The 14,644-nt window shown below is 40.6% G+C and overlaps 1 protein-coding gene across 3 annotated transcripts in view; it reads left to right on the forward strand.

Moving 5' to 3' along the window:
* GRIP1 (glutamate receptor interacting protein 1) overlaps window positions 1-14,644 on the forward strand; it is a 564,631-nt gene that overhangs the window by 539,259 nt on the left and 10,728 nt on the right. For 2 of the 3 annotated variants that reach the window (XM_074942091.1, XM_074942093.1), the window contains 2 exons: window positions 2,197-2,308; window positions 4,935-5,168. In XM_074942091.1, coding sequence (XP_074798192.1) covers window positions 2,197-2,308; window positions 4,935-5,168 — 346 coding nt within the window. Of the gene's footprint in view, window positions 1-2,196; window positions 2,309-2,442; window positions 2,488-4,934; window positions 5,169-14,644 lie in introns of all 3 variants that reach the window. The other variant, XM_074942092.1, reaches the window with a different exon arrangement.

Below are 14,644 nucleotides of genomic sequence, written 5' to 3' on the forward strand. Positions count from 1 at the left end.
AAACAGCATTTGAAAGTAACTGCATCTGTATCTGAGCAGATATCCTCACCAGTGCTGAGCAATATCTTAGAATAGACACTGGCGCTCTATGGAAAGACACTGTGAAAGGAGACCCATTTGCTTGAAATGGCCAACCACAGTCTGCCTCACTGATGGTGGTTGTAAGAAAGCATCCTCGAAGCAGAGATGCCATGTGTGTGAAGCATGTCAAGCTGTAATGTTTGTGGCATTAAAAGCTATTATGTTAGTGGAGTACTAATAGTACTGTTTTGGCAATAGGCCATTTATCAAGGAAGCACAGAAATACCACCCTAATGGTGCTTCGTGTGTGTGTTTGCACGTGTGCACTGCTTCTGAGCTTCTTGTCATTCCAGCGTACTGCTAGCCCTTTAAAATACTGTGCTGGTGTCACTCTGTATTGTTTCTGCAGTAAATTGGTTGTTTTTATCAGAACTCTCTCTTACTGGCCCACTCTCCTATGTGTCACTGTTAGCAAAATCTTGCAGGAGAAAGTTGGTAACAAGACTTCAGCACTTTTGTGAAACGAAGCAGAAATCCTCAACAATAAGAATGGTCCTGGGAATGGACTTCTTTGGGGCTTAAGCATGTGCTGAAGCACTTCATGGGATCAAGCCCTAAGTCTGAAATAGTGTTGAAGTCCTGAAAGAGAATCTATACCCTGCAGGCTGTGGTTTGTATACAGCAATTGCAGCAGTTGCTCTGATGGAGGCAGGGATGGGTCTAAATTGATTATGATAAATGCAGCATAGAATGAAGGAGACAGCTGAAAATGTCAGGATTCCTTCTTGGACTAGATAAGTTTGTGAGACATTATTTGCAGACATGAGGGCCCTCTTTGCATACCACAAGGGAAATTTGTAGATGGAAAAGCCTAATTACAAATATTTCATTGCTCTGATTAGCTATGAACTCTAATGATGCCTGGTTCACTAACTTTCATTAAGATGTCCCAGTTATTACAGGAGGAAATTTACATTAGATTGTTCTTAGAATCTACTTCTCATTCCCCTTATAAAACACTGCTCAAAATCCACCTCTTTTACAACCAGTCAGCTGCTAGTAATTGCCCGTGTATGGGAGACTGGCTATCGCCTACTTTTTGTATCCTACCTACTCTCGCGTTCTTATTGTAATGTTTTTCCTTTTTAATCTAAACAGCTAGTCAGAGTTCAGAGCTCTGGGGATGTTCCAGTTGGAAGCAGAAATGGATGGAGTCTGGTATTCTTTTTTGGTGCAGTCGTCTTGTTTATTTACAAGGAATGCACAAAGTCTTGTTTCTCTGAAAATCGGAGGAACCAAGAACAAAAGCAGAAGTTTCTTAACTGACAGCCCTAAGCCTCTTTACCCAACACCAGACCCAAAAGCTCCCTCTAGCTTTTTCCAGGGTCACACCGTGTTGACAGGCTCCTACTTGGCTTCCTTGCTTTTTGCCTCTGCTGTTCTCTCTCTCTTTTGTGTGTTCTCCCTTGTCTACACTGCACACTAAGCCCAAGCTCTGACTTATATTTGAGCCCAAGCTCCCCTTCTGTCTACACAGAAATCAGTCTGCTCAGGTCAGCAAGCACTTAAGACCCCAGGTCCCAGGACCCTGCTAAGGGGGTGGGTCAGAACCCAAGTCCCACTGTGACTCATGTCTAAGCTCTGTCATTTTGCAGTGTTGACGTAGCTCAAGCCACAGACGTGAGTCTGAAGGTGTGGGTAGCGCAGTAGGGATGTGTTAGCACAGCTGTGAGATCTGGGTCTAGCAATTGTAAGTCCAGGTTTACAGTGTAGTATGGACGGACGCTCAGGCATGGGCTTGAAAACACCAAGTCTCACAGATCAGGTCCACAGAGTAGGTGTACACCCTCTCCCCCCCCCACACACACACACAAAAAATGCTCAGCAAAAGCCCTCTACCACTCAGTCCAAACTCCTGGACAGATTCACAACCCCCTTTTGTCTTAAGTAAGCTTCTATTTAACTTTTCCTGACAGTTATGTTCATTGAAAGGTGAATTAACATCCAATCTCAGAGGTTTGTGATCCAAGCAGTCACCGGTACCTCTCAGCGTAACACTGACATCCTGTTGTTGTCGCTGCTGTGTGTGACAAGACACTTGTGTATCTGATACACTGCAAGGTGAAGCCTGTGTGTTGTTTGTACATTTGACTAAAATTCTCTTTGTGAACCCAGCTTTTCAGGTGCCCACGACAACAGTGAGACTGACCAGGAGGAAAACTTCTGGTCTCAGGCACTGGAGGATTTAGAGACCTGTGGCCAGTCAGGAATTCTGAGGGAACTAGAGGTAGCGCAATCTTTCTAATAGAGATGTAAAACTTTTGTTTGTCTGACATTCATTTTTCTGTTCTCTTCTTCTTTTTTCTTTAAGTTTGCATTAATCACACAAATTCATTTAAAAGCTTTAACCCCTTTCCACAGGACAAGGCTGACAGGCGTCTGTATTTGAGAAACATGACTCTCTCGGTACCTACCCTTTATGTTTATATTTTTGCTTGTGCAGCTGCCTCCCCTCCCCCAAATAAAGCTATTTTCTGTTATATTATGCAGTTGAAAGTAGATAAACATGATCACCCAAAAGCTTCCTGTCTTGTAGCTTTTGCTGTGCGCTCTGCTAACACATGCAGCATTTTGTGCAGAGTTTTTAAGTGGCCAGAATTTTCCAGCAGCAGTGCATCCCACTCCTTAGAGCCGCTTTATGAAGTTTTTTCTTGGCATGTTATAATTTGTCTCTGGTCCGTAACTTACTTTGATTAAGATGAACATAAAAGAAAAACAGCATCTCAAATGTTTTTAACAGGAATCTGTCACCCTGTGAACAAAAACAGCATGAGACATGTTCACAGTAAAGAAAATTTGTTGTATTTTCACATTGCACCATGAAGTTAATTGCGAATCTGAACTCCATGTTAACTTTGTATCAGATGATTTTGGGGGAGGAAGGAGGAAACAATAACTGCATTTGTAATACATTTTCTGTACGTTCTTTAATCAGAACAATTAAGAATATACTGACAGTTTTAAAGCTGTCAAATGGAAAATCCTAAAAATATGTTCTTTTATGTTCTTTTCAATTTCCTGAGCTCCAAAGCTGGCAAAATCTCATTTTCATTTTTATGTCATATGAAGTCCCTTAGCAACCTCAAGGAATGTGAATGGCATAACTGGGTGAAACTTTTGCAGTTCTAAATGATTGTACATGCTCAGATTTATGGCTTCCGTATTGCATGTACGGTTAATTTAATGTGATTCTGAAATACTTGTAATTACAAGACTGAGAAATTAAGAGAAAAGCTAATGTCAGTTTACCGGTAGTTTAATTCTGTGGTTATCTATGGCATGGTACCACAGGGTTCTCTTGTGATTTTCATTATTCAGAGCACAGTAAAAGGGTATGGAAATAGATAACAGGAATGGATATTTCAACAAATTGACATTCTTACAGTTTTGACCATCCATTTATGGGTTTAAAAATTAAAAATCAAAACTGTAGTTGAGTGCTTTACTGCTATCACTATATGTAATTGTGTGGCCAGCGCAATTCTGAACAGACATCTGTCCACATAACATTATAGAAGTAGGATTCCCAATGGATGACAAGATGTCTTTTTGCACCAGAAGGCTAATATGGGCTGTGTCTGTTTTTAAAGTACTGTCCCTACTTCCTTCATTAGGACTCCCTTCTCATTGCTCATTTCAAGGTCTTCAGCCAAACAGCAAGGTGAAATACACTTTATCAAGTCATCTTGCTGCTGCTGTTTCACAAGGGAGCATCATAAGTCACACTTAATGTGTTGGGAAGCTGTAACAACCCTAGTACTGTCACATATTAAGGCAGTGCTGGTGCTGACGGGAACATGGGCAGCACAGAATCCATCACCAGAACCAGTGGTTCTACTCAAAAACGTATCTGATTTTTTTCTCAATTCCCCGTATTTGGGGAGGGCTATTTGCATCCTCTGCCCCCTTGAGTTGTGACTTTTCTTCCCTAATCTAAGAGGAGACTCCATTCCTCATCAAAATCCCTGCCCTGACAGTGGTTACAACCTGTACCCCCAGTGCTTGCAGAAAGTAAAACTGAATATCTAAGGGCATCTGATTAGATTTTTACATTCCACAACACAGAGGAAACAATTCCTCCTCTATATTGATATTTGTTGATATTAAGCTATTCTACCCTAGGGATGAAGTGGGAGTTTTGCCTTTGACTTCAGTGGATCCAGGTTTTCACCCTTTGCATCCACAGCAATATTACCAGTGAGAAGGTTACTCTTCCTGGGAGAATGAAACTGATGCAGGAGACACAGCTTTGTATCTCTTCACATATGCCGGTGGTACTTCGGAAAGTTACTGCTACCGCATGATTATTATATTCGGTTTCTTCTCAAGCAGCTACTCTAAATGATCTGCTGTTCTGTGGCAGTGTCTAGTCTCCATCAAAGGCAGTGCTGGTTCTAGGGTTGCCTTCACACTTTGCCGGCTCACATATTTTTCCTTGTAATCTGTATATGCCACTATAGTAAATGCCTTCTTTTGTTCAAGTTCTAGGGCAAGCTAATTTTCCAGAATTCGGCTGTCATTTTATTTTAAAAATATCTTCAGTGTAAGTAAACAGTTGTACTGTTCAGTCTTTCAGGGTGTTTGGCTTCATAAAAATAGAAGTTTTAATGCTTTCTTTGGCATTTTGGTTTAAAATGTCATCTGAAAACCTTTTGCTCACGGTTGGGCTTTTTTTTTTTTTTAGTGATTTACAACCAGTTTGTATGTCTATCCTCCTGCCTTTTGCTGTGCCCTGAAGTGATTTTGGTTTGACAAGAGATTAGAGAATTGTGCCTAGTGTTATAAAGTAACCCTTTCTTTAATCCAAGTTATAAATTAAAAAAAAAACCAAAACCTGTTTGTTAATGCTGTAGGCAACAATTATGTCAGGAAGTACAATGAGCTTGAATCATGAAAATCCACAGCCTCGCAGCCAACTGGGAAGACAAGCCAGTTTCCAGGAAAGAAGCAATGTGAGGCCACATTACAGCCAGGCTACCCGCAGTAACACGCTGCCATCAGATGTGGGGAGAAAGTCTGTGGTTTTGAGAAAAATTAAACAGGAAATGAAAGAAATCATGTCACCAACGCCCGTTGAGTTACACAAGGTCTGTAATTTTTATTTTAGCAGCAATCCTTGCTTTGGATTAATGCATGCAGCATAGGGAATCTAATTATGTGTGATATATTAAGTACTTTTCATAATGATCCCATATACAGGCTTTTGGGGCTGTATATATTACTACTTGCAACACACTAATGATATATTTTTATGGGGGAACAAATTGAGTAAGATGCATTGTCATTTGCTGTTCGCTTTTAAAACATATCCTCAGTGGATACTGCTCTTTTCCAAGGAGAATCTGCTAATAATTTGATTTGACAACAGTGATCATTCATCTCTGCACAGTGTATTTATTAAGACAACAAAGTTTAATTTGCAGAAAATATATTTCTTTAGAAAACTATGCACAATGGCTTGTGGCTCCCATAGTTGCTTTGCAACATATTACACTGTTTTAATTGTTTCCTTCTTCAAATTAACATAGGCTAACATGTACTTGATAGACCAACTTGAAATCTATAGGACAGAGGTTAAACATTCACAGTTGCCACTCAACACATTGGGATCCCTTTTCTGTGAGAGGGATAAAATAATCTTCAGTCCAGGAAATAGTATCAGAGGCGTTAGTCTGAATCCACAAAAACAACGAGGAGTCCAGTGGCACCTTAAAGACTAACAGATTTATTTGGGCATAAGCTTTTGTGGGTAAAAAACCCACTTCTTCAGATGCATGGAGTGAAAATTACAGATACAGGCATAAATATATACACTGGCACCTGAAAAGAAGGGAGATACCTTACAAGTGGAGAACCAGTGTTGACAAGGCCAATTCAATCAGGGTGGATGTGGTCCACTCCCAGTAATTGATGAGGAGGTGTCAATACCAGGAAAATTGCTTTTGTAGTGAACCAGCCACTCCCAGTCCCCATTCAAGGCCAAATTAATGGTGTTAAGTTTGCAAAAGTCTAGGAAATGTGGTTTATATAAAACAGGTTAGCTTTTCATTTCCTCGGGACAGGTATTCATAGACATGCCCTGTGGCAGAAAGGTGACTGTGCAGCTGAAGGCAGTCTTCGGTAAAACTGTGCAAAATACTCATCATAAACTTCAAGTCTGCTCTACTGAACCTAAAGTATGATGTGTCTACAAACTGCAACCAGGGTTTCCAGAAGTTTGTGAAACTTTGGTGGGAATCCAGTGACTCTCCTGTATTCCCCCTCAAACTTTGGGATGTTTCCTTCCCTCGGAGACATCTAAGGTAAGGAGGGAGGGGGTCTCCCCTTGACTGAAGGAGCCAGTTTATGGAGGAATTCCTCATGAGAGGTTAAAAGCCATCAGTCTCAAACCTGATAGAGAATTTGCACATGTTGATTTGCGTCTAATCTCTGCACACAGTCATGCAGGTTTCTATTCCTGTACTGAACCTTCATGTCTCTCACAGCCCTAGCATGTACCAAATTAAATGTTCCCAGATAGCAGCTGCCAGTGGATCTGTTATTTGGAAGAGGAGTTAATTGCCACTGTAATCAATCAGTGGGATCAGTTAGCTTAATACATGCTCATTTGATTCTCAGTTTGATGTGAAATGATTGGTGGACTTCAAAATTCTTGAAGACTGTACTTTTTACAGCTGTCCAGTTAATGTGAGACAGAGAATAAAGCTACATTGAAGGGATCCTTAAGGTCTTTTCCCATCAAGCAAAAAGGCTGTTTTCTTCTGCAGGGAATAAAAACCTGCCTTTCCTCCTTTTCAATGACAAATTTGTTTTATCATGCTGCTGAGTCAGATTTCTGCTATTGGGTGTTCGATTCCATTTGCTACCTCTAAGTCCCTGTCCTTCATCCTTCTCTCTCTTCAGGTGCTATTTTTTTATTGCTGTAACTCTTACATTCTCTGAAAGGAGATAGAATAACTGAATGTTTTTCTACTCTGCACAGAAATTAAGTTGTTGAGTTTCCTAGTACTATCTACCTCTTCTGCCAAGATTTTCTCATCCCACCCCCTCTCAAAATTTACAAGTCAATCCCCCTCCTAAAATGTTTATCTTGTATTTTTGTAAAAACTTCCAAGGACCGAATCCTGCAATGTAGTCCACCCAAGGCAATGGGGACCCAGCGAAAGCCTTAGTCTTCACATCACGTGCTATCCTTTTTTATTTTGTCACACTTGTTTTTGTAAATCATTAATTTTCTCTGTTCTCTTAATCTGGTTCCATGTATTTCATTTTACGTAGCAATGAACCTGCTGATTTCGCTTTCTGCCCTGATTGTACCCATTAGTTCAGTGATCCTAGGTACTGATCACTTTTTATTTATACTATTGAGAGAAAAATATACTAGAAACATTCTCAGCTTTTAAAGGGAGTGGGGAAAGGAACACCAAAGGGTTGGAATGTAGCACAATCGCCAAAAGTGTTGGATTCCAGAACAAAATAGCATCTGGCATAAAGATGTTTGACATGTAGCAACAGGTGTTTTTGTAGGAAACACTTGCTGTGTTTCAGAAGTTTGTGGCACTACTAGCCGGTTTAAAAAAGGGGGAGGCCATTTATATTTTTAATGGTAAAATCCCTTGGCCCAAGAATCTACTGTAAAGTGCCGTGAGGTAACAAAAGGAAAAGGGCAGCCAAGTGGTTATTTTAAAATTTGAGATATTTTATCTCAAAGTTCTGGATTGCAACAGAAGATGAAAATTCCCCAGGGAGAGATTTTTCTTTTTTGGGCTTGAAAAATGCGGTCATAAGACACATATAGAATATTGGGTGCTAGGTAACATACTTAAATTCACTATTCCTACCCATATATATTAATCAAACCATGCTGAGGGTAAATAGAAGAATTATAGGAATGATTCTCCACACAGAACCAGTGGTTTTCACTGATGATATTTATTGGCTTTGCTATGCAGCAGAGCAATAAAACAAGACATTACTAGAAAAAAACACCTTTGTTATAGTCACAACAGTGTTGCTTTTGTTTTGATGGGAAAAGTATTGCTCTACTTTTTTCCCCCCATTATCACGAATAAAGGGGAGGGAGGGAGGGAAAGTACAAATCAGCCCTGAAGTAAGCTGTACTTATTAAGTGTTCAATGGAGGAATGTTGAAACAGAAAATAGAACCATCATCTGTGCCTTCTGTATTTGCATAAGGCTATAGTTGGAGTTTTTCAAGTCAAAGTAAATAAGGTTCAGAGTCTCCCTGATGGTTCATTTCCTTTGACAAAAAAGAACTGAAACTGATCCAGGAGTTAGCATGCCAAGTAAGCTAGGAACAGAGCAGGAGATCAAACTCATTATAGACATTTCTCCATTCATAGAAGACAGAAGAATCAGGATCTGGAGGAATGAGCCATATTGAGTTTTTCCACCCCAATGCTATCTAAGCAAAAGGCAATAATTAAAGATGGCACTGAGTGTTCCCTAACTGGCAATATTTTCATCCCGCCCCCAATATATACATGTGTTTGTTTTCTCTTTAGCTTTCACCCACTCTAATTGTGAGTTGATGATGTTACTGGGGGAAGGTAAAAAGGTGGTTCTTGTATTTGGATCTGAACAAGCTATGGCAGAGAAAAGCCTTTCAGTATTCTACAGTGAGGATCTTACCACTGAAAATGCTCTACCCACTGCAGGCAAGCGCCTGAGTCTGGGCCAGCTGTATACACCTGTGGAACCACATCTGTTTTGGACAATTGTGATTGGATAGGCAGTCTGTGAGGGAACTTAGACACATCCCATTAAGTCTCTGGTCCATCAAGGTGCCTAGCATGTGCTTAACTTAAACACAAGAATATTTGCATTGAGTTTAATGGGACTACTCACATTCTACGTACCTTGCTGAATCAGGGCATATATGCCTTGTAGATCAGTGCTCACACCTTAACTTCAATCCAAAACAGGATTAGCAGATAGAGGTCTCATGCATTGGGTTTGCCAGATTGTGATGGTAATGATGCTAACAGAACTGGACTCTTAGTCAATTCACTTTCACTTGTAAAAGAATAAGAACGTAGTACTGTACTGATGAAAAAGCCCACTCCTATAACACACATGCAAGCAAAACCTAATCCAGTTATGATGCAGATGGAGGAGGTCCAGGAAGTGAAGTGGCTAAAACTATTCAGACTGGAACCCTAAATGGGTCTGAATAGAGATACAGCTTTATGAGTGTGTTATCTGACCACATATAAAACTGAATGACTGACTTGCTTAACACTGCAGACTTTGTAGTAAGTTGACAGACATTTGTTTTAATTATATTGCTTAGCCATGCATATGTGGTCTTGTCACTGTTAAGGCAGGAAAAAGAAAACAGCAGGTTAAGAAGAACTATTATTTAACACATATATAGCGATAGTGCCTAGGGGCCAGCTGAGTCAGACCCTTACCCTGTAAGGTTCTGAATAAGGTCACAAGAACCACTCTATCCTCAGCTTGTGAGTGTGTAAAAAAGATCAAGGTCATAAAATAAATCTTAATGTAAAGCTCATTACCAATTATACACAATTACATTGTATTATTGTTTTCATGCAATGAGGTTCTCTTAAGCAATTGATTAAAATTAAATGAGAAAACCACATCAGAATCTAAACACTGTCATTCCAGCTCTTTTAAAAAAAATTTAGATGGTAATTAACAACTCTTAATTAAGCTGGATAATGTATTGCTACATCAGCACCCAAGTATCTAGTCAATCAAGGGATTAATTATAAGTATGTGGATTCTTTTTTCTATATAGCAAAAGGGACTCTTTTTAAAAAAAAGTTTCACACAACTCTATTCTAGTCCCTTTGACAATCAGATAATTTTTCAACTTTCTCAATAGTCATCTGCCTAAAATTACAAGCAAGTTGAGAAATTTGAACTCAGTCTGCTCTAGATGTAAAAAATTAACATCAAGACATTTTCCCAGAGCTTAGGGGGCCGGGGGGGGGGGGGGGAGGGAAGAGAATAGAAACAGATGCTGCTTTAAAGACTCATGACTTCATAAGTTTCGACTTAAAATTTGTGAACATTTAATTTCCTATGTTTCCATCTCAGATTTTATGTTTTCCTGATCTACTGATGCAATTTTAAAAGTCTAATGAATCTTCAACCAAGGTCAAAACTTCAAAACAGTTGTGATCAAAATTACTCCCTTAAACAATACAAAATAGCTTAGGTGATATATTTATTATCTACAATAGTGCACCTTTCAGATAAGCCAGTTTAGTGACAAGTAAGCAAGCTACAACTGAGCTGCCCGGGTGAAAAAGGTTATGCCCACAATGAATCTTAAATACAAAGCAAAAGATTTCCAACAGCAGATCTTTTCTAGGAATTTTTCAGATATTCCCAATTATATCTCAGGGTGGAAAAAAAATCCTATAACCCGAACAACATAAAAGAAAGCTACCTGCAGAATATTGCCTTTCAACAACTTAGTGGCCACCAAGTCCATAGTAATAATATTGCCACTTTGTTCTTTAGAGAAACTCATTCTCTTTCCTCTATTTTTTAAACTTCTATTAAGAGCTAAGAATATAAATATATTGACACAACAAGGAACAGCCTTCAGTGCAAAAAAGCAAATGCTTTATAGTCAGTAGATCCTGAGGTCTCTAGAGAAGTTAGATGGAATCAGCAAGAGCCTGCAGTGTGAAAGAATACATCTCATAGCAGCAGAATCCCTGCCAAAGTCTCAAAGCAACTTGTCGTACATGAGAATGAATCCTTATAGCCAGCTAAAGTTTGATTGTGGTGTAAAAGAACCTGCATAGGAAGAAAATGTCAGCTACTAAAGGGCTCTTTAACCTAGTGGAAAATGAGGAATTTTTTACCCAATAATTTTCTTTCTGCAGCCCAGCATCTCCAGCAACACTGTTGGGCTACTCACCACCCCTCCACAGTTTCAGAGGCAGTGCAGCATAGCACCACAGCCCATGCTGGCTATGCCCCCCCTTCTCCGGCTTCCCTCCAGAAGAGTCATTCCAAAAGCAATGCACAAAGTCTTTGAATATGATTAGTAACAGTAATCTTAATAACAAACTGTAAATTATGTGCGATAGACTAAATGGCATGCAAACTGCATAGCTGAGGGGGCCCAAGACAACTAGGTGCAAAAGAGGCTGTTGTCTTGGCCTGATGGAGTAGAGACCCCTAGCCAGGACTGCAAGGAGGAGGAGGATCCCCCCACCAGGGGGAAGGCCACCCTGCTGCTAAACAGCTCCTGCCTGGGGCTGGCCCCTCACTTTTGGCTGGTGAACAAGCAAGTGGGGTCGTGAGAGTGGGGCTGTAGAAGGCTCTCTGCAGGGCCGGTGACACCTCATCCCAGCAGGTGCAAGTTGTGGGGAAGGGTGCAGGCCTGGCAAGGCAGAGCAGAGAACTGGCACTCTCAGGTGGTGAATGAGTGGGGCTGTGACAGCAGGGCTGCAGAGGGCTTCCAGTGCTGCTGTAGGATCAGTGACACCTGATGTCTACAGGTGCATGGGCTGGGAGTGGGAGGCTGCTCTCATGCAGACTGTTACCGATGCATTCCCCACCCCCATCAATTTCAGTGTCACCTGAAATTGACATTTACCAACATCTATTGATTTAAACTGAATCCTGCCAAGCCTCTGCATACCCCAGACCCATAGAACTTCCCAGTATTAATGCCTGCTTCAAGTCCAAGACCTGTGTTTGAGTTGAAGCATCTCTTTAAAAAAAAAAAATCAATCCAATCTTGATTTAAGTGTCCAGGGATGGAGAATTCACCACAACTCTTGGTAAACTGCTCCAATGATTAACCACCCTCATTGTTAAAAATATGCACCTTATTTCTAGTCTGAATTTGTCTAGCTTCACCTTCTAGTCATTGGTCATGTTATACCTCTATTGGCAAGATTGAAGAGCTTTTTATTACCAAATTTCTGTTGCACATGTACGTACTTACAGACTGGGATCAAGTCACCTCTTAACCTTCTCTTTGATAAAACAAACAGATTAAGCGTCAGCTTAAGCAGTGGCTTCTATCACTATAAGGCATGTTTTCCAATCCTTTAACCTTCATAGGGGAAGTTGCAAGCAGCAAACATTAAACAGGGACAGATAAAGAAACAGACTGAAATAGAGAAATCTCCCTTCTGAAGTAAATCCCTAAATGGCACAGGTTTGGGTATTTTGTTGTTGTTGTTGTTGTGTTTTCTTTGGTCCCCACATGCACTACTTTCCTTTCAAAGAAGGCCTCTGCAGAGGACAGAAAGTCCACCTTGTAATATTTAATAAATATGTTGATGGGCAACCATATTGCTGCCCTACAGACTTCCTCCATGTGCAGAAAAATCTTGTACTTTATCTTCCTAGAGATCTTGTAGAGCATGCTCTGCTTCCTTCAGGACTAGGTTGGGCTGATGCCTTGTATGCCTCCAGAATGCATAATTTAATCTATCTGCCAGGGATAGTGGGAAGACCTTGGCCCTTTGAGTCAAAGAACACAAATAAGATGACAGATCAGCTTTGTCAGTTCAGTGTGCTTGAGGTATATCTTTAGTGCTCTGCCTATGTCCAGATTATCCCACAGCTTTTCAGTAGGGTGCTGTGGATTTGGACAGAATGATGAAAGCACTGTTCCTGATGAAGCATGGAAAGATCAATTCACTTTTGGTAAGAGGTCCTAGCACCCTTAGAACCATCTTGTCATTGAAAAACACCACGGATCCTGGATAGATAGAACTGCTGACTCCAAGACTCAGCTAGTAGACATGAGAGTGACCAAACAGCAGGTTTTGATAGACAGGTAGAATGATGTGAGTGTTGTCACTGCAGCAAAGGGTGGGAAGTTAGGGCTTTTAGCACAAGTGGCAGGCCCCACTTAGGAAAGGTTGTTCTGACTGCAAATCTAGCTGCTCTGACCACTCTAAGAAATCTTCAAACTTAAGGATTGTCAGCTAAACAGACCAAGGACCCTGTGTGCAAAACACTTATGGTGGACACCTTATATATAGTGCTGGGCTGAAGTCCCTTTTCTATACTGTCCTGCATAGCTGTGATACCAGTGTCCTTGGGGTTTCTGTTGTTTTCTTGATATTAACTGTACTGTTCCCAGATGGAAGAATAGGCCTTTAGCATTAAAGTTCTTCTGGAGGTCAGCAGAATCACTTTGGAGGATAATCCAAGGGAAATTAGCGCTTCCCTCTCAACAGCCAAGCTGCCGGCTAGAGACTGCCAGTGTCTGAATGGAGGATGGGATGTTGGTGAAGGATGGCCTCTCTCACTGGAGGATGCAGTGGAGGTTTCAATACCAGGTCCTAAAAACATGGTCTCCTGATTCAAATCAGGCCAGAGCACAGCCTGTTGTCATAGTGAGCTCTTAAGAGATGGTGCTGCCATCTCTGTTTTTGCTGTCTGATCCAGTTCCCCGAGGTCAGGATAGTTCTTGTCTAGGGCCGTTAGGTCATCCAGCCAGGTCACTGTGGCTCTTGCAAAGCAGGTCACCGCTGGGGACGCCCAGAGAGTAGCCAAGGAAGCTTCAAAATCCCTTCTGTTGGATGTATCCTTGAAAAAGAAAATCCATTCCGATGGTATTAGCAAAAAGAAAAAGGAGTACTTGTGACACCTTAGAGACTAACAAATTTATTTGAGCATAAGCTTTCGTGAGCTACAGCTCACTTCATCGGATGCATGCATGTCTTTTGCTAATGTTGCCACTGCAGTCTTGACCTTGGTATTTCTGTGATAGTATGATGCAAGAGCCAAAAAAATGCCATCACAGAATTTTGGGAGTTCCTGAACTACAGAACGGCATACTAAGAACCAATGTCTGGAAATTAAAGCCAGAAAAAAATTAAATTAGAAAAAACAATTTTTTAACCAGGAGGATGATTAATCATTGAAACAAAACTACCAAGGGAAGTGGTGCATTCTCCATCTCTTGAAGCCTTCAAATCAAGACTAGATGCTTTTCACAAAGGGGTGCTTTAGTCAAGCAAGTTATTGGGCTCAATACAGGGTAGTTGCATGGAATTCTATGACCCACGTTATACCGATCAGACTAGAAGATCTAATAGTCCCTCTTCTGGCCTTAAAAAAAAATCTGTGAAATTCAAAATTATGGAACCAATTCAGTGCACTGCCTTAATTTTAGGTATGTTTTTATGTCCCATTAAGGTTAACCAGACTTAAGTACCTGCTTCAATGTTTTCCTGAATAGGGGCCTAAAATAGCAACACCAACAGACACAATAGATTAAAAAACCCTCACTATTCAATCCCCAATTACAAATATAGTACAGGGAGCAGCACCTTTACACTGTTAGTTGCCACACCTTATATCACTGTGTGGAATGTGTTGGGTTTTTTTGCTCAGCAGTTAGTTCATTTAGCTATAAGCAATCAAATCAACACCTGAAATTGGTTCTTCTACGGACCTAAACATACCCAAAAACAGTCAGTTTCTGTTACAAGGAAGTTAAGATTTCCTGTTCTTTGGCTATTTTGATATAGTAGGGGTGTCCTGTTAGCATAATGAGGAACATAGGCTATGGAGAGCGCCAACAGTTA

This window comes from Natator depressus, chromosome 1 (assembly GCF_965152275.1).
Source record: "Natator depressus isolate rNatDep1 chromosome 1, rNatDep2.hap1, whole genome shotgun sequence".
Lineage (NCBI taxonomy): Eukaryota > Metazoa > Chordata > Testudines > Cheloniidae > Natator > Natator depressus.